The sequence below is a fragment of the Pogona vitticeps genome, chromosome 1 (genome assembly GCF_051106095.1).
Source record: "Pogona vitticeps strain Pit_001003342236 chromosome 1, PviZW2.1, whole genome shotgun sequence".
NCBI lineage: Eukaryota > Metazoa > Chordata > Lepidosauria > Squamata > Agamidae > Pogona > Pogona vitticeps.
In genome coordinates, this window is record NC_135783.1 from 138,341,079 (window position 1) to 138,368,232 (window position 27,154).

Genomic DNA, 27,154 nt, shown 5'->3' on the forward strand with positions numbered 1-27,154 from the left:
AGGCTGGGAGGGAGAGGGGGAAAACCAGTCTGCGGAACTTCAACTACATACAATAGCTTCTCATAGGAAGGGTTAGAACCAACAGAGATCTGCATAAACATGGAGTTTGGGGCATGGCAATTAATATCTGTGTTCACTCTGTATGAGCAGTTGTGGCCCCTCCCTTGAGGAATAGGCTTCCCTTGGAGGTGAGTCAAGCCCCATCACTGCACACCTTGAAGAGGTTGCTAAAGATTGAGCTGTTTAAAGAAGCATTTAATGACATTCTCCCCTGAGATGTCAGTAGGATTTGGATACAGTTTGTCCCACCACCATCACTAGTTGCTTTGCTGGAATCTTTGGGTTTTATAATTTAATTTGGTCTGAGTGGTTTTTATTTTTTAATTGTACGGTTGGGGAATGGGGGTTATCTTGATGTCTCTTGTTAACTGCCCTGAGTAGTATTTTGTATTAAACTGGGCAGCATATAAATGTATGTAGAATAGGACCTCCATATCTGCTGGAGATTGGTTCCAAGCCCCCACTGTGGATGCTGAAAATCATGAATAATAGCAAACACTGGATAGGTAGATAGGTAGGTAGATAGATAGATAGACAGATAGACAGACAGCCTGCCCGCCCGAGAGACAGACCAACAGACAGATACCATGGTATAAGGAAAAAAACAAAATAAATTTCACATGTATTACCAGGAGTGGCTGATAGAGGGCACCAGAGACCATGCTATGTATTCTTCACCAGTAAGTACAGTATTCATAGCATGATCCCTCTAGTGGCTGGTGCTGCTAATACATGTGAAAGGTTTTTGTGGATTTTTTTCTTTTAATATTTTTAATATTTTCAGACCATGGATAAGTGAAACCACAGATACTATTCCCACAGATACAGGAGTCATACTCCTGTAAATATATAAATATAACTCTGTAATATTAATACCTTTAGAACCGATGCTGTAATTTCTCTAAGTCAAAAGTAGGGGGGAATCAATTTGAAGGGCGAAATGCAAAGATGGCCATCTTCCAGCAGGACAGTGGAACAGATTCTATTTCACCACTGCAACCTGTGTACACGGCCTCAATATTGGCTCTCAAGCTTTGAAGGCCCTTTTAGAGCAGACGGGGGGCACGTGGGGAGAGCAGACAGAGGGCAAGTCCACACGTAAATCACTGGACGCCCCCTGAAAAGTTCAATTTATTATCTGAATGAAGAACAGCAAAGGCTTAAAATACATTAAATGGAATGTATGCATTTAAATGATATAGTTGTAAAATCGTGCTCACCTTGGTGACAGATTCTGAGGAAAAAGTAATTTCATCCATGAAATTAACAATATCTCCTGGGTGAAGTCTATCAAAGTACTTGGCACAGACGTCGTAGGCATGTAACCATCCAGTTATGCTTTCTGGAGGTATTTTAATGAGATGGGGATCTCCCTTCCAAAAGAGTTTTTTTATCCAGATGGCATAGACTGAACTTGGGGAAAGCATCTTTCCATCTTTTTCTGGAATTTTAGGAGCAAGTTTGGAAATGGATAAAATGTTTTGACTTGTCAGGATGGGATCCAAAGCTGCCAGAGGATTTGCATTTTCTTCTGTTAGTTTTTTGTAATTAAGGCCTGTTAGAAGAGAAAAATGAAGATGAATCTTTGCATATCTGTTGTTCAAATAGACAGACCGATCTGCCACACAAATCTGGGTCTCAGCTTCCTACCTTCCTTTTCTTTATACTTCCTCTTTACAATGGGCATTTTAAAGAACAAAATACACATAGAAAGGGGAGAGGAATACCAAAAGACCTAGAGCAGGGGTCTCAAACTCAATTTACCTGGGGGCCGCTGGAGGCAGAGTCTGGGTGAGGCTGGGCCGCATCAGATTTTCCGCCAAGCGCAGCAAGAGCCCGAGGAAGCCGCCCAGGAGTTTCCTTAGCCAACAGACAGGTGGGCTGGCTGGCAGGCTGCAGTTCTGGATGGAGGGCGCAAGAGGTGCTGGCTTGGGAGAGAGCCGGCGAGCAAGGCAAGGCTTTTTTTTTTTACTCTTGACAGCAGAGGATGTGTGTGCGCTTTGGGGGGGCACGCAAGGCGAGGGCCACAAACTATCATCTGGTGGGCCGCAAATGGCCCCTAGGCCGCATGTTTGAGACCCCTGACCTAGAGTATGATCAAATGGCTGCAAAGGAGGGCCTCTGATGACCCCAGAAAGAGTTGCTGTAATGAGAGCAACCTCCCTTCCATTGGGCAAAGAACCACTCCAACCTGTAGAAGCTCTACAACTGTACCAAAAAGATTCACCTCAGACACAGATTGGGGTCTGGCTGAAGTTCATTTCCTCATACATCCTGTGATCACTGAGAAAGAGATCACATTGCACCACTCCACAAGTGGTCCAAATTGTGATCTGTTTCCCCATGTGATCACACCCTTAGTAGATTCATGTAAACGCCTGCCTTGTGGGTTGAAATAATGCATGAAGAACCACACAAAGTCAGGCCAACTTTTTGTGACTTATGCACATCACAGCCAGATGGTTTCAGCTGTTTTAATTAATTGTTGATAATACTATTATATATCTAACTGCTTTTAATGTAATGCTGTTTAGTTGGTTTGTTTTAGAACAAAACTTGGGAGCTGCCTTTGAGAGAAAGGTGGCATAAAAATGGAATTAATAAAATCATTTGCTCAGCTGCTAACACCAAGAGTGAAAACGTATTCCTGCTGTGCACATAGACTTCCAGGGTTCTCCATTATTTATTTTATTTTATTTTATTTTATTTATATACCGCCCATCTGGCAGCCAAGGGCACTCTGGGCGGTTTACAAGAAATAACAAAAAACAACAAGAGTAACAAAATAACAAATAGCAACATTAATACATAGGGGTGAAAATAAAAAATCATAAAGTGAAGTGAGGGTAACATTACAATACAATAAATACAATTAAAAGCACAGAAAAATATAAAAGCATGGAGCATGGCAATATGATGGACATGATACAGTATTACTGGATATACTGGATAAGGGACGTGGTGGCGCTGTGGGCTAAACCGCAGAAACCTTTGTGTGCTGCAGGGTCAGAAGACCAAGCAGTCGTAAGATCAAATCCACGCGACGGAGTGAGCTCCCGTCACTTGTCCCAGCTCCCACCAACCTAGCAGTTCGAAAGCATGTAAATGCAAGTAGATAAATAGGTACCATCTCGGTGGGAAGGTAAAATGGCATTCCCTAGTCACGCTGGCCACGTGACGACGGAAACTGTCTTCGGACAAGCGCTGACTCTATGGCTTGAAAATGGGATGAGCACCGCCCCCTAGGGTCGGACACGACTGGACTACAAATGTCAAGGGGAACCATGTTACTGGGCACTATTGTATCAAAGTGTAGTTTGTTCAGGGAAGGCCTGTCTAAACAGTCAGCTTTTGAGTAGCTTTTTGAATGTGCCCACTGAAGGGGCCAGGTGGACTTTGGGCAGAAGAGAGTTCCATAGTTGTGGCGTTACCGCCAAGAAGGCCCGATTTCTACTGGTTGTTTTCTGGGCCTCTCTCGGGGTCAGAACTCTCAGCCGCCCTGCCTGCAACAAGTTTATAGGACGGGCAGACCTGACTGGAAGGAGGCGCTCGGCCAGATATCGAGATCCCAAACCGTTTAAGGCCTTATAGGTTAGTACCACTACCTTGAAACTGGTACGGAAGCGAACGGGTAGCCAGTGTAAGATGGCCAGGGTGGGGGGGGGAGATACGTTGGTATTTTCTAACCCCACTCAGAAGTCTGGCCGCCGCATTCTGGACCCATTGGAGTCTCTGTAGCAGTCCCAAGGGCAGCCCCACATAGAGGGCATTACAGTAGTCTAATCCTGAGATTACCAGCACATGGACTAGCGTGGTGAGGGGCACTGACATTATATGTGAAGGGGCTTTGACTGGGCTGGTCTCTCTTTACACAGGGGAAGTATGTGTGTAGGTAACACTACAAAAACCATGGTGCTTCCCATTCCTTTCAAACACATGGACAGCAAGGTACATTACCACTCTGTGCGTCAGCAGCAACAAGGGTGGCCCCGCTTTTCTGTGACTGTGGCTAGCCTGCACTTCCTTCTACCGTGTTCCGACATTCTGGAGGTCACATGAGGGCTCTTCCACTGGAAGGGACGCAATTACTGCATGCACTCACCTACTATCGCTTACTCTTTAACTAGTTTTAGGTGGGTCAGAGCACAGTCCCCTCTACATATTCACTCTGAAATAAATACCACTGTGTTCAAACGGCTTACTTTTGGTACATTTGCACTGAATTTTAGCCTCAATAGATTTTTGATAGTCGTTTTTTTTTACAAATCAATAAACTTTTTTCCTATCGTTGATTGATGGCACAAGGTTATGAGAAATATCGTTTTGCTGCTATTTGTGGATCTCAAATTGCTAGTTATAAGACACACTGCACACTGTCACATTTGAAACACTTTATATTAACGACCACTCATTTTAGCACCATATCTTGCTTTTAAGAAAGTAAATGAACAGAACTACTAGGTACAAATTTGATAGATGTGTCAATGCCACATACCTGGCGCAACAGCTTTGAATTTTTTCAGCAGACGTATGTGTGTTTCAGGTTTGATAGGATGTTTCATAAATTCAGGAGAGGCACAGTTCCCAAGGAGTGTGAAATAATAAAGTAAACGCTGGTGATCTCTGCCTTCAATAGTAGGGTATACATATTTGGCCATATGCTCATGAAAAGCTTCAGGGATTGTTTTCAAAGTCTCAAATATACCAAGGCTTTGGGCTCTATCTTCTATAGCAGATGTGGATAAACTGTATGGTAACAAGAGAGCATACTTGTTATTTAAACAGCATGAATCCACAACTTTTTACTTCCTTAAGTCTGCCAGAGCCCACCAAGGCAATGCTATATTTAGAATTCTTGCTAAGTCCTCCTCTAGCACAGCATGTATGACAAGATCCCTTTAAAAACTTATTTATTGGTGCTGTATGATGATACAATTCACTATAAAATATATACAATCAAGACCAACAATAATGCATAACAATTAATATTAAGAGAGAAAGTGACAATTCCAGTAATTACTATGAAAACATAGGGTCTTTGTTTTTTTATTTCATAAATATTAAAAGAAGAAGGAGGGGGTTATTCAAGAGTACTTTTTTTGTAAAGGCTCAAATTATCAGATTGATTGTCTGGTAATTTTTGGCTAGCACAAGTCACCAACTAATGCTAAGTTTTATAAAATGTGGCATGACAGGATTTACATCCAGGGAATTAGTCTGCAGCATCGATCACATCTTGAACTGTCACATACAAGTTAGTTACCTGGTTCTGCATCACAGGGAGACATTCTCACAGTTAGAAGAATGGCAGCTGAAGGGTATGTTTTTCTGACAACAGTTCCAAGTGGCTTGTTCCCAATTTCTCAAGTTGTTTATGCAACGTGTATAAAAAGTCACAACACACCATGTTTTATAGACTAACTTGCAATTTGTTCATTTTCTTTATCTCTCTCTTTATCTCTCTCTTTATCTCTCTCTCTCTCTCACACACACACACACACACACACACACACACACACACACACACACACACACACACACACACACACATTTTAACTGGGAACAGGAAAATGGTTTAAAACCCTAACCCTAACCCTCAACAGAGCAAGCAGAAAATGGAAATTAAAACCCAAAATGGTGCAGAACAATATTTATGAGAAATAAATCGAATGCACTTCAAAGCAAGCAAATGAACAACACTTGCTCCAAATTCCCATTTTTCCCGCAAAGTACTACTGGTATATTGACTTGAAGAGTGCTGTGTTCCAAATAAGTGTGTTTTCCCCCCTCTCAGAAGTCAACTACTTGGATGCTTTCACTGTTCTCAACAGGATTTGCCTACTTTTTGTGACTGCCTCCAATTCTCCTCGATTACGCCTCCCGCTCTCCTCCCTCCACTCTTTACTTGGCTCTCTCTACCGCCCTCTGCTCCGTTTCCCATCTCCTGCCACCTCTACCTGCCATTCTGCCTTCCCCTTGCTTCCTTCTCCTCTTGTGGGTCCCCCACGTGCCACTGTTCTAACCCCTTCCTCCCATGCTATGCCACCACGTGTTCCTTTATTCCTGAGGTTGCTTGCTCTGCATAACCTGTTTTCATCGGATGAGGAGCAAACGGAGCTTCGCTGCAAGGTTAAGCCCTTCGGTATCCACCCAGACTGCCACTAATTGACAAACAGTTTCCATACCATTGCAGAACGGGCTCAACATGAAATAAGACTTTCTTCTTTTGGTAAAGCTACGTGGTTGTCTTGCAACTTGTTGATTCAGTTGACTTGTCCAGTTATAGCTAGAATTATATACAACAGGGGCAGAATTGGTTTATTGGCTGGTGATGTCAGAAAGGCAATGAACTCTAAATAAACCAGCCAATGTGTCTTTTGCTTTCTACTCAATGGTTCCCCGGAAGGCGCAAAGATGTTCAAGCTGATTTTAGTGGCAGGTGCATGAGGCAAATGGAGACTAAACACAGACTATTATCTTCCTCCTCCTTACAGCTTTCCAGCAGTACCTTTCCTCCACGGCCTTGGAAACAGGTTCCAGAAAAAGCAGAGAGAGATACTGAGGGAATTACGAAATGGATTATGATACAGACAGTAAGAGGATGATGAAAATCTGTTAACAAGTGCACCCTTGCACAGAGACCATGAAACTTGGAGTGCATTCTAAGGCGATCCTAAGGTTGTGCACCCCGGGATTATTTTATTTAAAACATAGACTTACTTTTAATTAACTATATCATGCAGTATAATGTTGTATCACTACATGGCAGACACTAGTTTCCCCGTGAGTAAAAGAGCAGGGCATACTGAACTCAAGACCAAACACTTGCAGCTCGTTAGACAGGGACACCTTATTTACCGTATTTTTCGCTCCATAAGACGCACCTTTCCATAAGACGCACCAATTTTTTAGGAGAAGAAAACAGGAAAATATAATCTGTTTTCTTCGCTCCATAAGACACACAGACTTTCCACCCCCCTGTTTTGTGGGAAAAAAGTGCGTCTTATGGTGCGAAAAATACGGTAACTGTTCACTTTGGGTTTACTGGAGTCAATTCACTTCTAATGGGACAGTACAGTTCTGTGTAATTAAAATTGTGTTCCCTGATGCATGCGGGGCTAGTAAACTGAGGCAAAGGAAGAACTGAACGACTAATAGGGGAGTAGAAAAACCAGTGAGAATGAAGAGAGTGGAGCTTCCTGGATCACCCAGCTGTGTGGGTTTTTCTGGAATTTTAACCACGCTACTTGACACTTGTTTCCTTGGCTTGTTCCCAGAGTTTTCTTAGTAACAATGTAATAGTACGCTTCCATTCCATAGTTCAGCCTGAAGAATCCTGACATTTGTAATGTGGTGAAGAACTTTCAACTTCCAAGTGAAATGGAGCAAAACACATCAGAGAATCCTCTGAGTCAGAGGTACAACCACTCTCACTGCCGGACTATCTATTAAACCTTTGAAAGAGGAAGGCAGGAGTTTGGGGCTCGTGTTTTGGCCTTTCATACCCACCTAGTTAACTCTGGGGTTAAGAACATTTCATAAGGATACATGAAGTGTATACTTACAAAACATCCTTAACTATTAGCCCCAAACTTACATGAGGGGGATATGAAAAGACAAAATAAAGGGAGAGAAAAATGCACATGTCATTAGAACTGGGTCTTGAACGTAAGTACCATATCCTCTAATTTTTGGAAACATCATGTTTCAGCTCGTCTTACCTAAACACAGTATCCAACTGAGGAAAGTCCTAATGACATACGGCTGAAATGGACAGTCTTCACCATATCAAACCATAACACAAAAACTGGAAACCCAGTTCCAAAAATTTTATTTAATCCATCTGAAAAGGTTTGAATGCTCACTTGGCTTCAGCTACTTATCAATAAAATCGAATGAAGCAGAGTTAGCATACGTACCCACTGTCACTGAAAAGAAATTCTAAATGTGTCATGTAAACTTCCCAGAGAGGGACACTGTAACGCTGAGCCAAGGAGAGAGCAATCCTGTACACATTTTCTTCAAGTGTTCTGGTTAGGAAGGAAATTAAAAAAAAGAGAGAGAGAGAGAGAACAAAATGGATAGTCTGATTAGGCTGCTGCTACATATTTATACATGGCAAAACAAAATAAAAATAAAATAGAGAAGACAAACACATTCTCATATCTTAAAGACTGCTATATTTTAATGAGAGCTTTTGTGGACAAGTCCACTTCCTTTGACTTAAAAGTGGGACTACATGGCAAATACTGATACATTTTTGCCATGCAGTCCCAACTCTTATGCCACCACATTTTTGCCTTTTTTCCGGTGTCATTTTCGTTTCGTTTTTGCCTGATATGCTGTATCAATCTGTTGGGTTTTTTTTTAACTGACTGTCTCATCTGTGTGAGAAATGCTTAAGCTAAAAAAATGATAACTTTGGATGGATCCCCAAACAAGTCCTGCAATTATAATTTCAGAGGTTTGCACTGCCTGCTGAATACATTATTACATGCAGATGTGACACATATATACAACAAAGGTGGAAGCTTTGGCAGGGAGAGGCAGATGTCTCTTCTGGTTTTCAAAACAATAAAGCAGTACGTCTCACTTTCCAAAATTTCTTTGGAGAACAAAAAGGCTATGGTTTTGATCCAAATGTGTGAAAACCAGTTGTTGCATCCCTTGGACCTTTGAGCCAAGCCTAGATTTTGTGCCTTGTTCCGAACATAATCACAGAGCAGTTAATGCATCACAAACCCGTTCCAGAGGTGACTTATACACAAACGCCTATCACAGGCTGTGTCACAGCTCACCTTTACTCTGCGTCCCCATCTGAGCAGCATTAGTCACTGGGGTGTTGATGAATATTCATATGCTATTTGTATAGACCAATGGGAGTGCTAGGGGGCGGAGTCATGAGATACAAGAGACTCAGGAGGAAGAGGAGGAGGAGATAGGGAGTATGAGATTAGTTGAGGGATAGAGAGAGGATTTTGGAGTTTGGGCAGGAGAGTGGTGGTTGAGGAGGATAAAGGAAAATGTTTTAAGATTTAACATCAATTGTTCTGTCAACACCTGTATCGAGAAACAGTTTCTATTTGGTTCTTCTAAAATGACATACGGCCTGGACCTTGATTATTAATAATAGGTATTGTTGATGAAATCAACTGGTGGCAGCTGAGGGGCACGTAGGATGGGATCCTTCGTTTGGTGAAACAAATGGGGCCATGTGGAATTGTGACAGTCACTAACTTCATTTTGACGAGGGGGTGCCTGGACGAAGTGGTCCTTCACCAGGAAGCATAAGGGGCCTGTGTGCAGCAGCAGCTATTGTTCAAGCAAGATGTCCACCAGGAGCTTTGCCCATGTGCTGCCCCTTCTTGTTGCTCTGCTGACCCTACTCATGATCTGCCCTGAACATGACCGCCTTTTGTGGAGGGGGACTATGTTAAGTCCTCCTCCTACACCCTGACCATCCATCAGAGGCAGCAGTTTACACTCTCTGAAAGCAAGGACAATGATTCTTTAGGTATTAATTTGTCTGGCCTCACACTTCGAGACAAACAGGTTAGAGAAACATCTCAGCTTTCATATCTGCATTGGGCTCTTAATCCAGAACTTGCAGGATGCTAGTTAGGGGCTTAGTAACTGCACCCCTTCATCTTTGCATAAAAATGTTCACGTATGTTGTCCATCATCACACACAGGCAGAGCTTCTGGATCCATACAAAGGTCATGTCTCCTCATCATCTAGAGAAGCACCAAACAGGAGCACTGACACCCTAACATGTGGAAGCTATAGCTGGTAGTTTGGAATCAACCAGTAGAAACAACTGAGTGTGGCCAATTTGTATGCATCAGTTGTACTCAAGGTTTTAACATGAAATTTAAAAAATGAGGGCAATGTCATACAAGGTGAAATGCAAGGAAGTAACATGACCGTTCTTTTTTTTTCTCACCACAATTCATCTGTTACCACTCATCCTGTTGTGAAGACTTGAATGGGGCATATTTGACAGTGATGCACCCAATGGATATAGCTATGCAATGAGTCGATGCTAAATCTTAGTTTTTATATATTGGTCCTGAAGTGATCTGAAGGCAACCTGGTACATGATGAATCTATTCCCAAAATGGACCTTCACTGCAAGCTACGTGACACAATTCAACTATAGTAACTCTGTGTACACACACTTAGACAATGGCTCCATTGTGAAAACGTTGTCATCTCAATGCTCCTTGCCCAACCCCCAGCTTAAGAGCCTTTTTCAGTAACAGAAAAGCTACACAGGAGACCCAAATAAACATGTAAAAATGAACAACCAATATATTGTTTTTCTTGTGTCTGTTCTTAAGACTGTAATTCTCTCAAAGTCCTCTCTTTCTTTGTAAAATGTAATGCATTTAGGTTTATCAATAATATTAATCACACTCATCTTATAATATGTCAGGGTGGGGGAGCTATTGCCCATTGGAACAAACATTTTAACACTCTTCTCATGAGTCTCTATCATATGGCACCAAGGGAGCGTGTCTATTCTAAAAATAGTTTAGAACGTGTGTTAGCCCAGGGGTCCTAAATTCCAATGAAGTGTAAGATTAGCTGCTAGGGAAGAAGAAGCAGAGTAAAAGTCTCTTCTCTATTAATATCCAGCGTATTTATTGATCCACTCAGCTGGACAAAACACTTCATCTGGCCAGAATGCAGGGACAGAGGGGTGGGGAGAAAATCCATTAACAGCAACCTTACAAAGTGAGGGATGACTAATAAGTCTTTCTAAAGGTCAGTGCAGTTGAAAATTTACTTTCCTGGTCTGCAATTTAAACGTGTCAAGCTGTAAGACAAAAACAAAGACAGCGAGTGGTACTTACTCTGCCAAACCTAATATGGTTTCCCTCTTGTACTGACCGTCTGCTGTAAACCTCTGGACATCCACACCTTTGCCGAGACCCTGAAGAATCTGAGCCTGAGTGAAGTCCAGCAGCCGCTCGTTGTAGTACCGGAGGTGCTTGATCAGAGCTGCAATTTCTTCAGGCCAGTCTGTACTGGTGGATTGGGAAACGTGCTTCGTGACCCCCTGAATTAATTCTTTGGGGTCAGCCTGTGGAATTAATTCAGAGCACATTGAAATGTACAACCGTCAAGCCAAGCTCATACTCTGACGCTCTGATGATGTTGCAACCTCCTCTCCAAAACTTTACAACCAAGTTTAAGCACAGGGCTTAGGCGTTATGACGTATTCCCATTCTCAGTTCTTCTCCTGCCGTGGATTGGACCAAGGGCCTGCCTCCTGAGAATGAGATGTTCCTGAAGGGGCCTTCACCGGTTTTACTTGATCCTCTTCTTTCTGCCTCAACTTGTTTGTTTGTTTAAATGTTTGCCCTTCCCATCCAGTGACCAGGCCAATAATCTGGGTTGCTTACGGTATTACAACATAGACGTGAATTAAAACATGGAATAAAATAAAATAACAACATGAATCAAAAGATCAAACAAAGGAAGGCCAAATGTCTAATAGCTGATACAAAAGATGCAAAGGATGGCAGCAAACCAGAAACCCATTAATCGAAATTAATGGGATATCAGTAATCAGAGACAAAATTAATCCAGGATAAGGCTATGGAAGGTCTGAGTAAACAGCCACTTCTTGTTTCCTAAAGTCAAGAAGGGAAGGGGGCCCTGTTGCCACATCTCCGTCGGGAGAGGGCTCCACAACGAGGAACTATCCCACTCAACCAAGTCCTCCTCTAGCCTGCCTACTTGAGGGAATTTCAGACGTTCTGGATGGATGGTCACGACAGTCACGTGCCAACTCACAGTGGGGAACATTATTCATATCATGTGTTTCTCACAAGACTACCATGAGCCAAGCAGCCATCAACAAAAGAGATTACCCACTGAGCCTCTGAATTTCAGGCCCCTCCACAGGGAATATGATCGGTTTTGTCATGTTCCCGCCTGCCCCTTGGTTGTTTCACCAAACGGAGGCACAAGCTATGTGTCGTTCAGCTGCCACCAGTTGATTACATCAACATTATTCACTATTAAAGATAGAGGTCCAGTCAATGTGCCATTTAAAAACCAAGTAGAATTTTGTTGTTGTTACAAGGCATAAAAGTTCAGTCGGTGTCGTTAACTCTCAACTAAAACAACATTCCTTCCTATTCTCTACTGCCTTCCAAACTCTCTCTCTCTCAACTCCAAACTCCTAGAACTCTCCAACCCCAAATGATCGATCCAGTCACTCCCAATGCAAGTCAGTCCAAGACAGCTGCTCTGGAAAGAGGATGCTCTGATTTTTACACCAGCCTTGCATTTAAGCACTACCGAGAACAACATTGCATAAGCAGGCCAGCAGAGAAGAGAGGACTACTCCACTTCCTTTCTGCATCTAGGGCAGAAGTGCAATAAATTGCTGTGCAAAGAGGATAAAATTACACATTTCTCTTCCACAGGCCCTCAGCTGCCTATATTTGGGATTTTCCTTTTGGGTGGCAGTCCTCTTGAGTGTATCCGTTGCCCCGATTTTACAAAGTGTACGAAGTTAACAGTAACTGTGACAAACATGCACAAATTTACACCAAAAGATACTTATCACTATTTTAAAAAGAAAAAAAAACTTGATTAGGAAAGTCATTTAAGTCACTATTTGTTTTACACAGCATATTTTGAGAAAAAGAAAAGAGATTAAGCAATCTCCAAGGTAACCTTTAAAAACAGAATAATAGCTCATTTGTGATCAGGTATTCCCTACCTTATATTCTAAACAGATAGATAAGGTACAACTCAAATATCTTTCTCAAACCCCTTCCAAACAATGTCTGGCAGTGTCTTGTTTTTCTCAAGGGCAACTTATAATTTAATTGCTTTGAGCATCTAAAAATCCATTTTAGGCAAATGAAGAAAAATTAACATCAAGGACAAATAAGGGATGTATATTGTAGCAAGACGGGGAAAGGAAATTAATTAGCTAGCAACGTACTAAATTAGTTCGCTGGAAGAAAAATATATATGTGCTAATTTTAATTTGAGGGCCCAAACTTTCAACCGGAATAAAACAGAATAACTGTGTGACATTTATTTAAGTGCTGAGAAGTGACACATTTTCGAAATATTCATTCCTGTTGGTTGCTTCTGAAAACACTTTCCCCCAAACTGTGGTAAGCAGACAAGAAGAAACAAGAGTATAAGAAAAATACTGGAAGTTACATGGAGAAAATGCATTCCCTAAAATTACAGATTAACTGTTAGCTGAAGGGTTACGTACATGCGTTGTCAGGATTTGCCGCGCTCCCAGTTACTTTACTAGCAATACATCCACAAAGATGACACAAGATTCACAGCAACCTGTCTCAGGACATGACCAGATGGGAGAAGTGATCCAGTTTACACTTAAAAGGCTCTTATCTTTGGTGCAATCTACTTTATCTCAAACTTGAGCGATCCCTCCATTCACATGGGACACTTTGTTCTCCTGTGAGAAGGATCCAGGCAGCTCTTTGGATTACTCCAATCTGCCCCCCTTTCCATTGCTGATGCCCCCATTCCTGTCCCTGAGCCACCTTTTGTGGCAGCTGTCGTTCCATGGGTGATTTCCCCCCGTTTTCTGTTAAATTAAGCAAGCTACATAACGCTACAGCAATAGATCAATCTAGCACAGAAATTATGCATATTGCACTGAAATACAACTCAAATATATTAGAATTGCTCTGCATCAACTAGGGAAATATTTTTAAAATGGCGTATACAAAGTTATCTATAGGTGTGACATACAAATTTAATCACAATTAGCATTGGTAAACAACAAGTTTACCAGAGGAGAGGGTTTCTCTATCCTCCCTTTTAAGGTCATAAAGCACCGAAAACGACATTTCAGGTAACTCTGCCCACAGCTCTATTTGGGTGCAAAGTAACCAACTGTATGGGCAAGTTACTTTGAACAGGATAATCAGCACCAAATAAACTGCAGCCCTAGTGCTGTGCCAGAAATGAACAGGACATCTCGTAAAAGAAGAACAAATTACTCTTATTGAAAACACACATGGTCACCAGAAAATAGGGCGAGCCAAACTGCCCTATTTAGCCAAAAGCGAATCAAATTGCAAGCGGCATGCCCTTGTTTGCCCTCTTACTTTTATGGAATGTTTTGGCTGCTCTTCACAGCTTCTTCTTCTTCTTCTCCTCCTCCTTTGGCCGTCCCTCCCCCTGAAGATAGATCATCACCGCTATACCGACTTTGGAGAAAGCAAATCTGAATCATCATGCTGAGTTGCAGCCAAACCAATCCATAAGGTTCTTCAGGATATAAGTTCTCTTCCTCCCTGCATTTCTGGCATAACATAGGATTTATCTTCGCAGCTAATGGTCTGACCTCCATTTCACCAATGGACATCATGGGAATCCAGGAAATAAGAAGCAAGAAGCCTGCTCTATCTAGCACAGACAAGACAGCCTGAAAGGCCAACCATGTATTACTATTCTTCTCCATGTTGTTGTTCTGCCTTGGAGTTTAACTAAACATGACGTAAACAGACCTATGTATCTGAAGGCAGGTCGTCAGATACTGAATAGCAGGGTGGTTGCTGATTGGTTTCTTTGGCCACACATTCTTCCTCAAACCACTTCCCTCAAGTTGCAGTGTTTAAAAGCTAAATGATACAAAAACGTTCAACTTCCTTTTTATCCAGGTGGTCCTTTGGCAGTTAGGTTGGGCTGCTTTGAAATGAAATTTTAATCCAGGCAGTAATGCCTCCTGAGCTGCTTTTGTTTTCAACAAATTTGTTAAACTTTAAGTTTGCTATTAGGACTCCAGGTCAGCCCTGTCAGATTCATAAGAATAAAGCACAATAGTAACACACCGCATTTACGATCAAATCAAATCAAACTGAAATTCAGATTGCAACTGAGTGTTAACTCTTAACCTAATCAGTGCAGTGATGTCATCATCTGTTTGCTTGCTGTACCTACCTCTGCACAAAATTTTGCAACCTTGGCTGTAATTTAACTTGAGGAGTCAGAAAAGAAGGAAATACAAAATCTGACAGATCTACCAGGATAGTATTTTAAAACTGGGGAAATGAGGATACTGTAGGAAACCCTTAAAAATGAGCACCACAGCAGGACATGTTCCACAGTTTCTACCAAACCAGATACAGCAGAGGCTAAAATGTTGGGTCAAAAGGGATAGGTAAATTTCTTCTCTCTAAAAAAGGCTAATGGCAGAGCATTTATATGGGCCAGGGTAAAAAGCTTTCTGATAACTAATAAGTTCTAAATTCTAAAGAACTGATGGGTAAAGATCCTACGGTGATTCCTGGCCACACAGAGTAATGCAGAACCTGTGGTCTATCAAGGCGGTGTGCTGTAATCCCTGATCATTTCCTAATAGTCCTTTTAGCTTTTAGAAATCCAAGATGTAACAGGGCCAGAGAGAATAACACACTGGAAAACTGTCTTCTGTCTACTGCTCTTGCCCAGCCTGAGGGGTAGATATCTGTTAAAAAGATTAAGGTTTAAATTCAGACAGAGATTAATTCTGTTAAGCTGAGCAGTTGCTTCAAGCGAGATCATTCTAGCTTTTATTTAGAGTAATACCTTAGGGATATAGAGCGGGACGTCAGAAACAATTTGCAGGAATTTAGACTGCATTGCCTCAAGAAATGGAAGTCTTTTTGCATACACAGTCCGGCACCATACAGAAGCTGGGCCTGTACCTTACCTTAGAAGGCTTTTAGTGCAGATAGTATGTAGGAACCGCCTTTTGAGAAGAACCATGTTTGAGAAGGACCAACTCAAAATGGCAGTATCAATTCTTGGAGCATTCTCAGTGCCCTGAGAAAGTAAGCTCTCCCCAGCCCAGCTGTCTGAGAAAAGACACCTAACTATTTATAGGTTCAATATCATGCCATTCATCTGCTACTCGTGCTTAACAAACATTCTGGTGAAAACCAGAATTTGAATATTTTAATAGTTTATTCTATGGTATTCTCTTCAGAGCAGTATAAACTGTGAAAGCCTGAAGGTTTTCCGAAACTCTGCTTCAATAAATGGCAAAATTATTGTATCATTTGCATATAGCAGAGCAGGGATGGGTCTATTCAGAAGTTTTGGGGTTTGGAAATCAGGATTTGTTAAGACTTGCGCTACAGAATTAATGTAAAAACTAAGTAACACATCTCTAGAATACATCTTTGCTTCACGCTCTTCCTGACGAGAACACTGTGAGATAAATAGGTGGGTTGCAACTTCTTCTGAGATGATTGTTTTCATGCAGTGTGTAAATAAGTGTAAGCAGTCTCTGAATTTTAAAAGATGATTGTTTTCATTCAGCTGTTTTGTGGCATTGTTTTTCTGAAACATATTAGTCCTGAGAGCCAGATAAATCTAATAAAAAGGTAAAATAATAAATAACCTGAAAAATTCTAAAGCATACTTGTAGAATAACCCACTTATTTTTGGTTTCTGTCACAGTCCATAAATTATGTGTCTAAAATAATAACTCCGCAAAATTCCCCTTCTTAATCAAACCAAAGAATTCATTTCTTAGAGAACAGATCAGGAGAAGAAAAAACACACTTAAAAATTCTGGGAGAAAGCAAATGAACAATTTATCTGTGGCAGAAATATGTGAAGTGAAGAGAAGTTCAATATATTAGATATGCTTTGAGTTTGAACAACAAAAAAATCCCTATGGACCATTCTAGAGTTTGGGTAGATTTCCTCCACTTACTTATTATCATTGTAAAGCTCCATGATAAACATGAAAAAAAGTCCTGAGGGAAACTATAACGAGATGTGTCAAAAAACCCAATATCTTGTTTCCAGCACAGGGTAGCCAGCAAAGTTGGAAGCAGATTTCCAAGACATTAACAAAAACCTACGTCCAGTGTTTCCATCCAACGTTCATAAGAGTGATACAGTGGTGCCTCGCTTAACGAGCGCACCGTTTGACGAATCCGCATAGCGATGCGTTTTTTGCAATCGCTAATGCAATCGCATTGCAATGTTTTAATAGGCAAGACATCGCATTACGATGATCACTAAGCATTTTGCTTACCGATCTTCGCATTGCAATGTTTTGGGAACAGCTGATCGGTGGTTCCAAAATCACCGCCGGGTCAACAAAATGGCTGCCTGCAGCATTTTCGCACCCTGCCCTCGCTTACCGGGCTGCGAAAATGGCGGTTGGATATAGGATTCCCCGTGTCCCTATGGGGTTTAATGTGTTCCTATGGGGTTTTCCCCCCGCATAGCGACGAATCCAGATAGCGACGTTAATCCTGGAATGGATTAACGTTGCTATGTGGGGCACCACTGTAATTCTGAATGGGGATGTTCAATGCGCCTATCCTGGTTAACTTTCACTGACAGATCCTCCAAGAATGATCCTAATTCATACAATGGTACTAAACTCCATAAGCTGCCTCTGAGGTAATTCACAGAAGACTTCTTTTGGACCTTCATGGGTGACAACGTGTGGCTCTTCAGATGGGGCAGGGGTGATGGGAGCTGCACTGCAGCAAAATCTCAAGAACCTCACATTGCCCAACCTTCAACTGTTTAGTTTCAGCTTCCCATTTCTTACGGTGGTCATCTAGCTCCTTAGTAATCTGAAATTTGAGCGTAACCTGCCTCTGATCCCAGAGGCAACATGTTAGCCAGGCTTTGTTGACATGGATTTGGCTGATCCTCTTTTAAAGTTACCTCAGTTCCTGGATCACAACATCCTGGACTGTGTAACTTGGCCTACGGTGTAGATGTTTGTAACAGTGGGGGACTTTTAGTGGGTGGGGAGTGTTTGGGGAATGTTATGTGTGTCCATGTGTCTGGTCTCTGGGTGTCTGTGAATTTCGTTGTATGTGTATATACTTACAATGACAATAAATTATTATTATTATTATTATTATTATTATTATTATTATTATTATTATTATTATTATTATTATTATTATTATATAACGGAACAGCTTCATTACAATTCATCAAACCATACTTCCAGAGGTCTCTGTTGAACCAAGATTTGCAACTCCCTCTCTCTCTCTCTCTCTCTCTCTCTGTGTGTCTGTGCGCGCGTGCACATTAGAGGGAGATAATTCTATCCATTCTTTTTTTGTAGGATTTATGAACATAATGCTTTTCATCTTTCTATGTCAAGAAATTGCTTCTTGTCATTTTTATTCTGATTTCTTTTTAATAATTTTTCTAATCTTTCCCCAATTCTAGGATACATTTTTAGGAAACTGGATAATGGTATATGTAATTGCCCATTCAAGTATGACATTAAACCAGCTTGCTGACTTTGTGCTTTTACATGCTTAATTCTAGATTTCATGTTTTTCCAGTTTACTTGAAAGAGAAATCAAGCTGACAAGATTCTGTAGTGCTTTAAAACACTGTTTTTCTATCGACTATCCTTTAATTCCCTCATTATGAGGTTAATTTTCAATACCATGTAGCAAAATAAAATAAAACTCCTGATCACCATTTTAAAATGAAAATGGCTTTTTAAAAAGTCGAACTGCTAGGTAATATACATTAAAACACCTTATCTATTTTGGCAAACATTGTGTTCAGCTATTTTCTCTTTTATAGAACACTAGATAAAACAGTGACATACATTGGAATAAACCTATTCCTGAATTAATCTTAATATGCAGTAACTGCTGGACTAATAGCACAGTTTTGTACTATATATTAAATGGGGGGGGGTGAAACTGACCCTGTAGAGAGGGTGGCATTCGTCCTTGAAACATGGTGCCAAATGAGCATAGATCTGCAGGCTATAGTAATAACTTGCCAGCTGGAGAGATAAAGCAGAAGGAGCCTGTTTTTCGAAGCACTTGTTGGCATCAACCACCTAGGAAGACATAGGAGAGAAGGAAAGAGAATTAAGTTCACTAAAACAACATCACAATAGGTTGCATGTCATCTTCTTAGCTTAGAGGCTGCTCTTGAAGGATGATATAGAAATAGTGGTGCCAAAGAATATATATTTTGCTTAAAGGGAAGGTAGCTATGCTATGAAGAGTTTTTAAATCCATCCATTTAGAAAACAAATTATTTTACTTATATTCTTGTTTCTGGCACTTATAGTTTCTTCGTGTTTTACGCTCAGGGCCAAAGTACAAATGACAGAAATCCATTATCTAGAAAGAGCGCTCCCTCAAGTGACAAGCACGTTAAAAGAAGAACCACATGTGTCATCTGGATTATGCCTGGGATGTAAACAACGTCTTCCTTTGCATGTCTCATTCTGGAGGCACACAGGGGAACACAACCATCTTTCTGCAGGAAAGCTGTAAGTTCCCAGAAGATGCACAGCTCTGAACCTGGATGGTGGCCCTCACATCCATTCGATGCAGGAAGCCTGCATTCCGTGGTCACTCGGTCAGCTCTGGAGATTTCAGATCAGGTGACCTTATATTCAGGTCTGCCATTCTACCCTGTATCCACATGACTCATTTATCTTGAATGAGACAGAGAGAAGAACAAGTGGCATGACGTAGAGTTCTTCAATAAAAATAGGCTATTCAGTCCCATTCTAAATCCCTCCATGATTTCCCACCAGTAAGGACGATCCTCCTTAGCTCCAGACATTTATTTCATATAGGAGAGTTTGTGGTGCCACTTACATTAGCAGCTGTTCACAGATGACAGGTGGAATGGCCCAAACAAGCAGGGCGGAGCTGTACCCAATATTTATTCAATACATTTCTGCTTCATGAATTAACAGATGCATGTCTACATTAGATTCAGAGGTGTGAACAAATGAAAGGAAGACTAATATCGAGCAGGTAGCTCTGTGGGTAGACAGCTTTTCCACACAGCATTCCACAACCTGGAAGCATCCACAGAGGAAGCAGCCTTCTCTTATGTCCCCACCAAACACACCTCTGATGGCAACAGCACTAAGAAAAGGGCTTCCTCTGAAGATCTTATTACAAGCTGTATTGCGTTTGTTGTTGGAAACTGTGGGATTTTAAAATGAAATGTGGCATAGGAATGCTCTTAGATGAACTAAAAATAAACAATTAACCTAATTCGATATGAGATAATGCCCATATTTATCATTTTTTGACTCCCATGCAATGAATTTCTTATAAATTTATTCAGTTTCCCTGCTTTGACTTTTTGGAAAGATTAACTAGATCAATGGTTCTCAAACTTGGATTCCAAATGTTCTTGGACTACAACTCCCAGAAATCCTGGGCAGCACAGCTAGTGGTAAAGGCTTCTGGGGGTTTTAATCCAGGAACATCTGGGCATTCAAGGTTGGGAATGACAGGTTACCCACCTGTAAATGTAGTTCTTCAAGTGGACCTCTGTGATTCACACCTTGGGTGATTTGTACTTGTCCCGACCTCATTGGAAGATTCTAGAGCTTCTGTGGCAGCAATGAACACATTAGAATATGCCCCTCCTCACCCATATAAGTACCTTGGTGCCCAGCGTCCCCTTTCAGTTGTGTCAAATGCCACTTAATAGTAAGCAAACAATGGCGTGACAGAGGGGAGGATGGGCGGGATGTGTAAATCATAGAGATGCACTTGAAGAACTACAATTACAGGTGGGTAACCTGTTGTTCTTCTTCATGGCTTCTGTGAATCACACCCTGGGTGACTAAGAAGCGGTCTTACCCAGAGGCAGGGTGTCACGCCAAGGTAGAGGCTAGAACAGCACATCCAAAGGCCGCATCAGACTTCTGCCGGAGGTCGAGTCTATAATGACGGATAAACGTGGACGGCTGTGCCCAAGTGGCAGAGGCGCAGACGCCTGGAAGAGGTATGCCATGCAGAAAGGCTGTAGAGGCTGCCACTGCCTTGGTGGAGTGAGGGTGAACCACTCTAGGGTCTGGTTGTCCAGCAAGTTGATAAGTCAAATCAATGGTAGAGGCGACCCATCTGGAGATAGATTGGGAAGTCACCTGGTGGCCTTTTGTAGGTAGCTGGTGGTTTATGAAGAGACAAGATGACTATCTGAAAGGTTGGGTATGTTGGAGATAAAAAGCAAGAGCTCTTCTGACATCCAATGTATGAAGTATTTTTTTTCTTGGTTTGAAGAAGGCAGCGGAAAAAATGAAGGAAGGCCAATAAGCTGGGAAAGATTAAACTGAGAGACAATTTTGGGGGGAAGGAAATGTCCATGAATAATTTGACCTTATTGGGGAAAATTTGTAGATAAGGGTAATCATAGCATAAAGCTGCCAATTCACTGGCTCGTTGAGCTGAAGTGATGGCTACGAGAAAAGCTGTTTTAAAGGTGAGGAGTCTTAAGTCAGTTGTAGCTAATGGCTCAAAAGCAGCTTTGGTAAGCTGTTTCAAAACAAGAGTTAGTGACCATTGTGTAGAGGGAGGTTGAGTATCGGGGCAGATGTGAGAGAGACCTTTCAGAAAACATTTTTTTGTTGGATATTTGAAGAAGTCTGCTGCTGGAGAATTGGGAAGTTGGTATGATATTACTGCGGAAAGGTAGACTCTCAAGGATGAGATGGAGAGGCCCTTGGATTTAAGATGTAGGAGGAATCGGAGAAAAGTGGAAAGTGATGGATTGATGGAGGATGAGGAGGAGGAAGATTTGGTAAAGGATTGAAATTTCTTCCATTTGTACAGGTAGGCTTTCCTTGTGGATGGTTTTTTGGCATGATGAAGAACATTCATTAATGAGGGAGAATCCTCCACGCTGCCAGATGCAGAACAGGTAAGTACTGGTGTAGGACTTGGGAGTTGTTCTGTGTGAGAAGGTGTGGCAGGCGGGGGAGATGGTGGATGTCTGATGAGAGACTGCGGAGAACTGGGAACCAAGTCTGACTTAGCCACCAAGGGGCTATAACAATGGCATTTGGTTTTGTCTTGTTTTAGACAGATGACAACTTTGTGGAGGAGAGGGAACAGCAGAAAAAGGTAAGTCAGAGTCTTGGGCCAACAGCCGATAAACATGTCTCCCTGGGAATATTTTCCTATTCCTGCTTGGGAGCAATACAGTTGGCATTTCTGATCCGCTTGGGAGGCAAAGAGATCGAGACTCAGTGTGCCCCATTTCTGGCATAGTTGGCAAAATACTGATTGATCTAGTTCCCATTCGTGTGCTTCAGCATCTGCACAGCTGAGCGAGTTTGCTAGGTCATTGTCTTGACCAGGGATGTGTAAGGCTGTGAGACAGTTGTGATGTTGCAGACACCACCCCCAGAGGTCGACCGCTAGGTAGAGGAGACCTAGGGAGTGGGTGCCACCTTGTTTTAGGATGTAGCACATCGCCATAGTGTTGTTGGTGGGAATCTGTACAATTTTTCCTACAAGGAGGTTTCTGAAAGCCTTGCAGGCCTTTATGACAGCTAGTAGCTCTAACTCCTTTATGTGGAGCAGTTTCTCTCTGTGAGACTATTTGGCGTGAACTGTAAGGGATTTGCAATGAGCCCTCCAGCTGGTGTGACTGGCGTCGGTAGTGACCTGTATTCATGGGCGAGGTTGTTATAACGGTTGCCCAATAGAAAGGTTGGTATGGGAATGCCACCATTGAAGTTGAGAGGCCAGTTCTGGAGTGACTCTTAGGAAAATGTGAGAAGAGTCTGTTAGTGGATTGAATAGGGCCAGAAACCAGGATTGGAGAGATCTCATTTTGAGACGCACATGCTGTACAACTGACATCATAGAGGCCATGGTGCCTAGGACTCATTGCACCATTAAGGCAGGTATCAAGGTATGAGGAGTGAAGCCACAAAGTAAGGTGAAGAGGTTTTGTCTCTCTTCTGTAAGGAGGAATGTGCGAGTTTGTGTGGAGTCTATGAGCGCGCCTATGTAATGTACAGCGGGGTCTCGACTTACGAACGGTTCTACATACGAACTTTTCGACTTATGAAGCACTCTCATAGGAATATATGGACTCAACTTGCGAACTTAGATTCGAGTTACGAACTCTTCTTTCCTTTTTTAAAAATCTAAGTCATCTTAGGTTAAAAGGAAAAAAGAAAAAATATCCCCCTCTAGTGGCAGAAGGCAGAATAGCAGCTTCCCATTAGTTTCTATGGTCAGAAAAGAGCAGATACGGATTAAATGGTTTTCAATGCATTCCTATGGGAAATGCAGATTTGACTTACGAACTTTTCGACCTGAGAACCGCCTTCCAATACGGATTAAGTTCGTAAGTCGAGACCCCACTGTATAGTCTTTGTAGGTTTTAATTTTGATTTCTGTTCGTTAATAGTTAGACCGAGATCGCGAAGAAGGGGGAGGGTAAAATGGGTATCTCGTCAAGTTTTGCAATGAGAGTGTGGTACAAGGAGCCAGTCATTGATATATGGAAAGACGAGAATGTTTTGAAGTCAGAGGTAGGCTGTTACTGGTGCCATGCATTTGATGAACACTCTTGGAGCTATTGCAAGGCTGAATGGGAGTCTTTTGAATTGGTATGTTTGTGATCCAAATTGGAAATGAAGGGATGTAGGGTCTATAACAGTGAACCAGTTGGTTTTTCGAAGTAAGGGAAGAACTGATTCTAGAGTAACCATGTAGAATTTTGTGGTGACGAGGTACAGTAGTTGTTTAATAATCTTAAATCTAGAATAGGGCAAAGGCCCCGGCTTTCTTGGGGATGGTGAAATAGCAAGAGAAAAACCCGGTGTTGTTTGATAGACGGGTTCTGTGGCATCTTTGATAAGTAAATTCATTATTTCTTCTTGCACGGGTTGTGACAGAGGAGTAACAATGTGTGTTGTCAGAGGAAGTTTGAAGAAGTGGGTGCGGTAGCCGTTTTTGATGATGGAGAGTACCCAGGAATCTGTGGTGATGGATTACCATGCAGGTAAGTGTTTCCAGAGGACAGGGTTGTGGGGAGAGATGGCAAAATCAATATTTGTACCAGAGTGGTTGTATTTTTAGAGATCGGATCATATAGATGATTGGCTGGTTCTGTTGATGGTTGGTGGTCTTGCAGATCAAAGGATTTAGCCATGTGAATCATAAGTTGGGCATAGGTCTGGAAATCCTCTGCTGGTGACGGCGGGTCGGTATTGACAATGTCCAACTCTGGAGAGGTAAGTAACACCGATGGAGTCTGTGGCCAAGATCCATGGTCAGAGCCACCAAGGTCATGTCTGGAGTTGATGGACTGTCAATCAACTTCAGTGTCAAGAGACTGAGTTTCATAGCATTGCCAGTTATGAGTCAGAAAATATGGAGGCGGCTTGTCCATGGACATCTGTCAAAGTCGAGGATCGTCGACATCGAAAGATGGTGGCTGAGCATCGATGGACCTTGATTGGTAGGGATGGACCTCGGTGTTGAGCTCGGTACCATAACAGTGTTGAGGTCAATGATTTGGATTTACCGGAGGATGGGAACTGTGTTGATGTAACGGAATGGAGCGAGTGTCCATGGACCAGGATGAATGTCAAGGATCATTGATATCAGAGCCTGTGTCTCTGTGATGTCGAAATAGAGGTTGCTGATGTGATGGCATAGCAGTAGAATAAAAGGACACTGGCGATGCCAAGCGTGAAGAGTGATTTCCATCATCTATTGTAGTAGGAAAGTATCGAGAGGCTGGGGCTGCAAAAGCCTCACATGTGGATGGAATCTGCTCAACTGTCTGAGGTTTTTTTGATACTGAGTGGAAAGCTGGTTGAGGTATAGTCACCTCTTGGTGATGTGGCCACTTCAAAACCAATGGTTGTTGAGAGGTAGGCTGACTAGATGGTATTATAGAACTGGGTAAAACACCTGGTCGACTAGTTGGTGCAGTTTGTCGAGCAGAGCACTGGTCGGGGCAAATGACAACCCAATGTGTGTGCTGAGCATGGGTTTGAACCACATGCGATGAAGCGAGATGTCAACATTGTTGATGTCAAAGGTTCTGGTTAGGGATTGGTAGTCGATCTGAGGGCATCGAATATGGAATGGTGTTGAGTCGTTCGGGATGGGAATCCTCGGGCGATGGAATAACCGAAGGATTGCTGGAAGGAATGGAAGGTTGTGGACTGGGAGGAGAGGACGTTAGTTGGTTGACTCTATTATCCCATTCTGGAGACTGAGAACAGGGTTGATGAGATGGAAGTCTGTCCATCATCTGAGGGAGATCCGACCAAAATTGATTCAGTGAGTTGTGGTGGGATGTCTATAGGCTTAGACTGTTTAGCTCCTTTAGGAGGAACAAGCTCCGGAGCTGGAGCAGCTCCAGTAGGTCTCTGACGTTTAGAAGTTTAGAAGATTGATAACAGGAAGGAATCAAGAATAAGCTCTCCTTCTCTCTTACTCACAGAAGCAGAATTATGAGTCTCAATGCGGCAGTTGAAAGAAACTGAAAGGGGATGCTTGGTGCCAAGGTACTTATACGGCAGAAGCTCTAGAATCTTCCGATGAGGCTCCGCGCAGGCGTGAATCACCCAAGGTGTGATTCACAGAGGCCACAAAGAAGAACCCCTGAACTAGCTCATGCTTCACTTCTAATTGGTTGAGGAGATTTAGACAGATTTACAGAGATTATCTGGACCAGGGTGGATAATTTCATGGACTCAAGAGATTACCTGAAGGCTTCTCAGGGTAGATGTGGCGATTTTAAGGTTAATTCTTAAAGGATTCACATGAGGGGCTGGGAGCCGCAGAAACAACCTGCAAGGTCTGCATGTGTCCCCGGGCTGCACTTGGACTGACTCTCATCTATACGTGCAATGCCCGTGTCTGGAAACACCAACGTTTATTTCAGAAGAATTAAAGATGGCTCTGTTTTAGGAGATAACACTGTCCATACGAATATCACCAGGATTTGTATAGAACTTCCACACATCTTTCAGCCAAACAAGGAAGAACATTTTATGTCTTTGAACATTTTAACATCCTCCTTCCCACCTCTAAATGTTCAATTGACCTTTTTAAGTGTGCATGCCAACTAAACTAGGGATGGTTCACTGGGCTGAGCAAATCATGCTTAACAGAAAGGATTGTTTGTTCCCCTACTAGTGCCATTCCAAAACACCTCCTGAGGTGTCTTCCAAACATAACTGTACAGAAAATCGGCTTCTTGTTGAGCTGGAGCACACTGAATTCATGTTTGTAAGGAAGCCAGTTGGAACCAAAGAAACATGTAAAACATTGGAACAGACAAGTAAGCGCAAGCATAGACCCCAGATGTGAATGTACCTGTGGTAACGCAAGAAGGTAGGCGAGAGCTAAGGTCATATCATTTGGTAAAGCTTCACTGGCCAGCTGTAACATGACTGCAAGACAGAAAAAGAAAAGAAAACTTCAGCTACTGACCCTTCTGCCCTTCACATGTACTAAGTTCGGCATTTTCCTCACCGACCATATTTATCTAGATTTAATTGTCCTACACTTCTTCAGCTAAGCACTAATCAGTATAGCCAAATCCAGATAATGTTTAATTAAACGGCAAGAGAGCTCTAGCTTAACTTCCAGCCAGAATGTTTTATGCATTACCAAAACAAGAGGAAACAGTGCAATGACAGCTGTTAAGCTGAACGGATGAAACATCTCTCATGCTGATTTACGGCATCTAAATCTGCTGGCTGTAAAACCAAAGCAACAGTATAAGTTATGAACATTTAGGAAAACAGGCAGTGGGAGAACATGAAATACATCGCTCCTTACAGCCGAAACACCTGTATTTCTTATCCCCTGCTTTTTATGAAGCGCAAGACTCAATTACTAATAAAGTACCGTGTTTCCCCGAAAATAAGACAGGGTCTTATATTAATTTTTGCTCCAAAAACACATTAGGGCTTATTTTCAGGGGATGTCTTATTTTATAGTCATGTCATCTTCTGGATGCTGCGCAATGCTGCACAATGGTGGAGGGCGGGGTTTCACTTAACCGGGGCTTATTCTTGGGGTAGGGCTTATATTATGAGCATCCTGAAAAATCATACTGGGGCTTTTTTTTCAGGTTAGGTCTTATTTTCTGGGAAACAGGGTATTTATCATGAAAGAGAAAGCAGCAAGCATTTCATCATTTTACAAACTGTCACTATGATGGAAGTTAGAGAACGATACTGTTAAAATATTCCAGCAGGTTGAAATGCTAAGTATTCATCAAGTGAAGAGAGGATCATGTCAGCTTGGCAACAATTTCTAAGCAACATTGTACACAGGGGGCTACTTC

The 27,154-nt window shown here is 42.1% G+C and overlaps 1 protein-coding gene across 2 annotated transcripts in view; it reads right to left on the reverse strand.

Annotated features, from left to right (window-relative positions):
- NBAS (NBAS subunit of NRZ tethering complex) overlaps nucleotides 1-27,154 on the reverse strand; it is a 234,840-nt gene that overhangs the window by 59,173 nt on the left and 148,513 nt on the right. For both annotated transcript variants that reach the window (XM_073001737.2, XM_078388309.1), the window contains exons 39-44: nucleotides 26,176-26,252; nucleotides 18,765-18,902; nucleotides 10,918-11,147; nucleotides 7,980-8,090; nucleotides 4,556-4,806; nucleotides 1,281-1,615 (exon numbers count right to left, since the gene is read on the reverse strand). In XM_073001737.2, coding sequence (XP_072857838.2) covers nucleotides 1,281-1,615; nucleotides 4,556-4,806; nucleotides 7,980-8,090; nucleotides 10,918-11,147; nucleotides 18,765-18,902; nucleotides 26,176-26,252 — 1,142 coding nt within the window. The remainder of the gene's footprint in view (nucleotides 1-1,280; nucleotides 1,616-4,555; nucleotides 4,807-7,979; nucleotides 8,091-10,917; nucleotides 11,148-18,764; nucleotides 18,903-26,175; nucleotides 26,253-27,154) is intronic.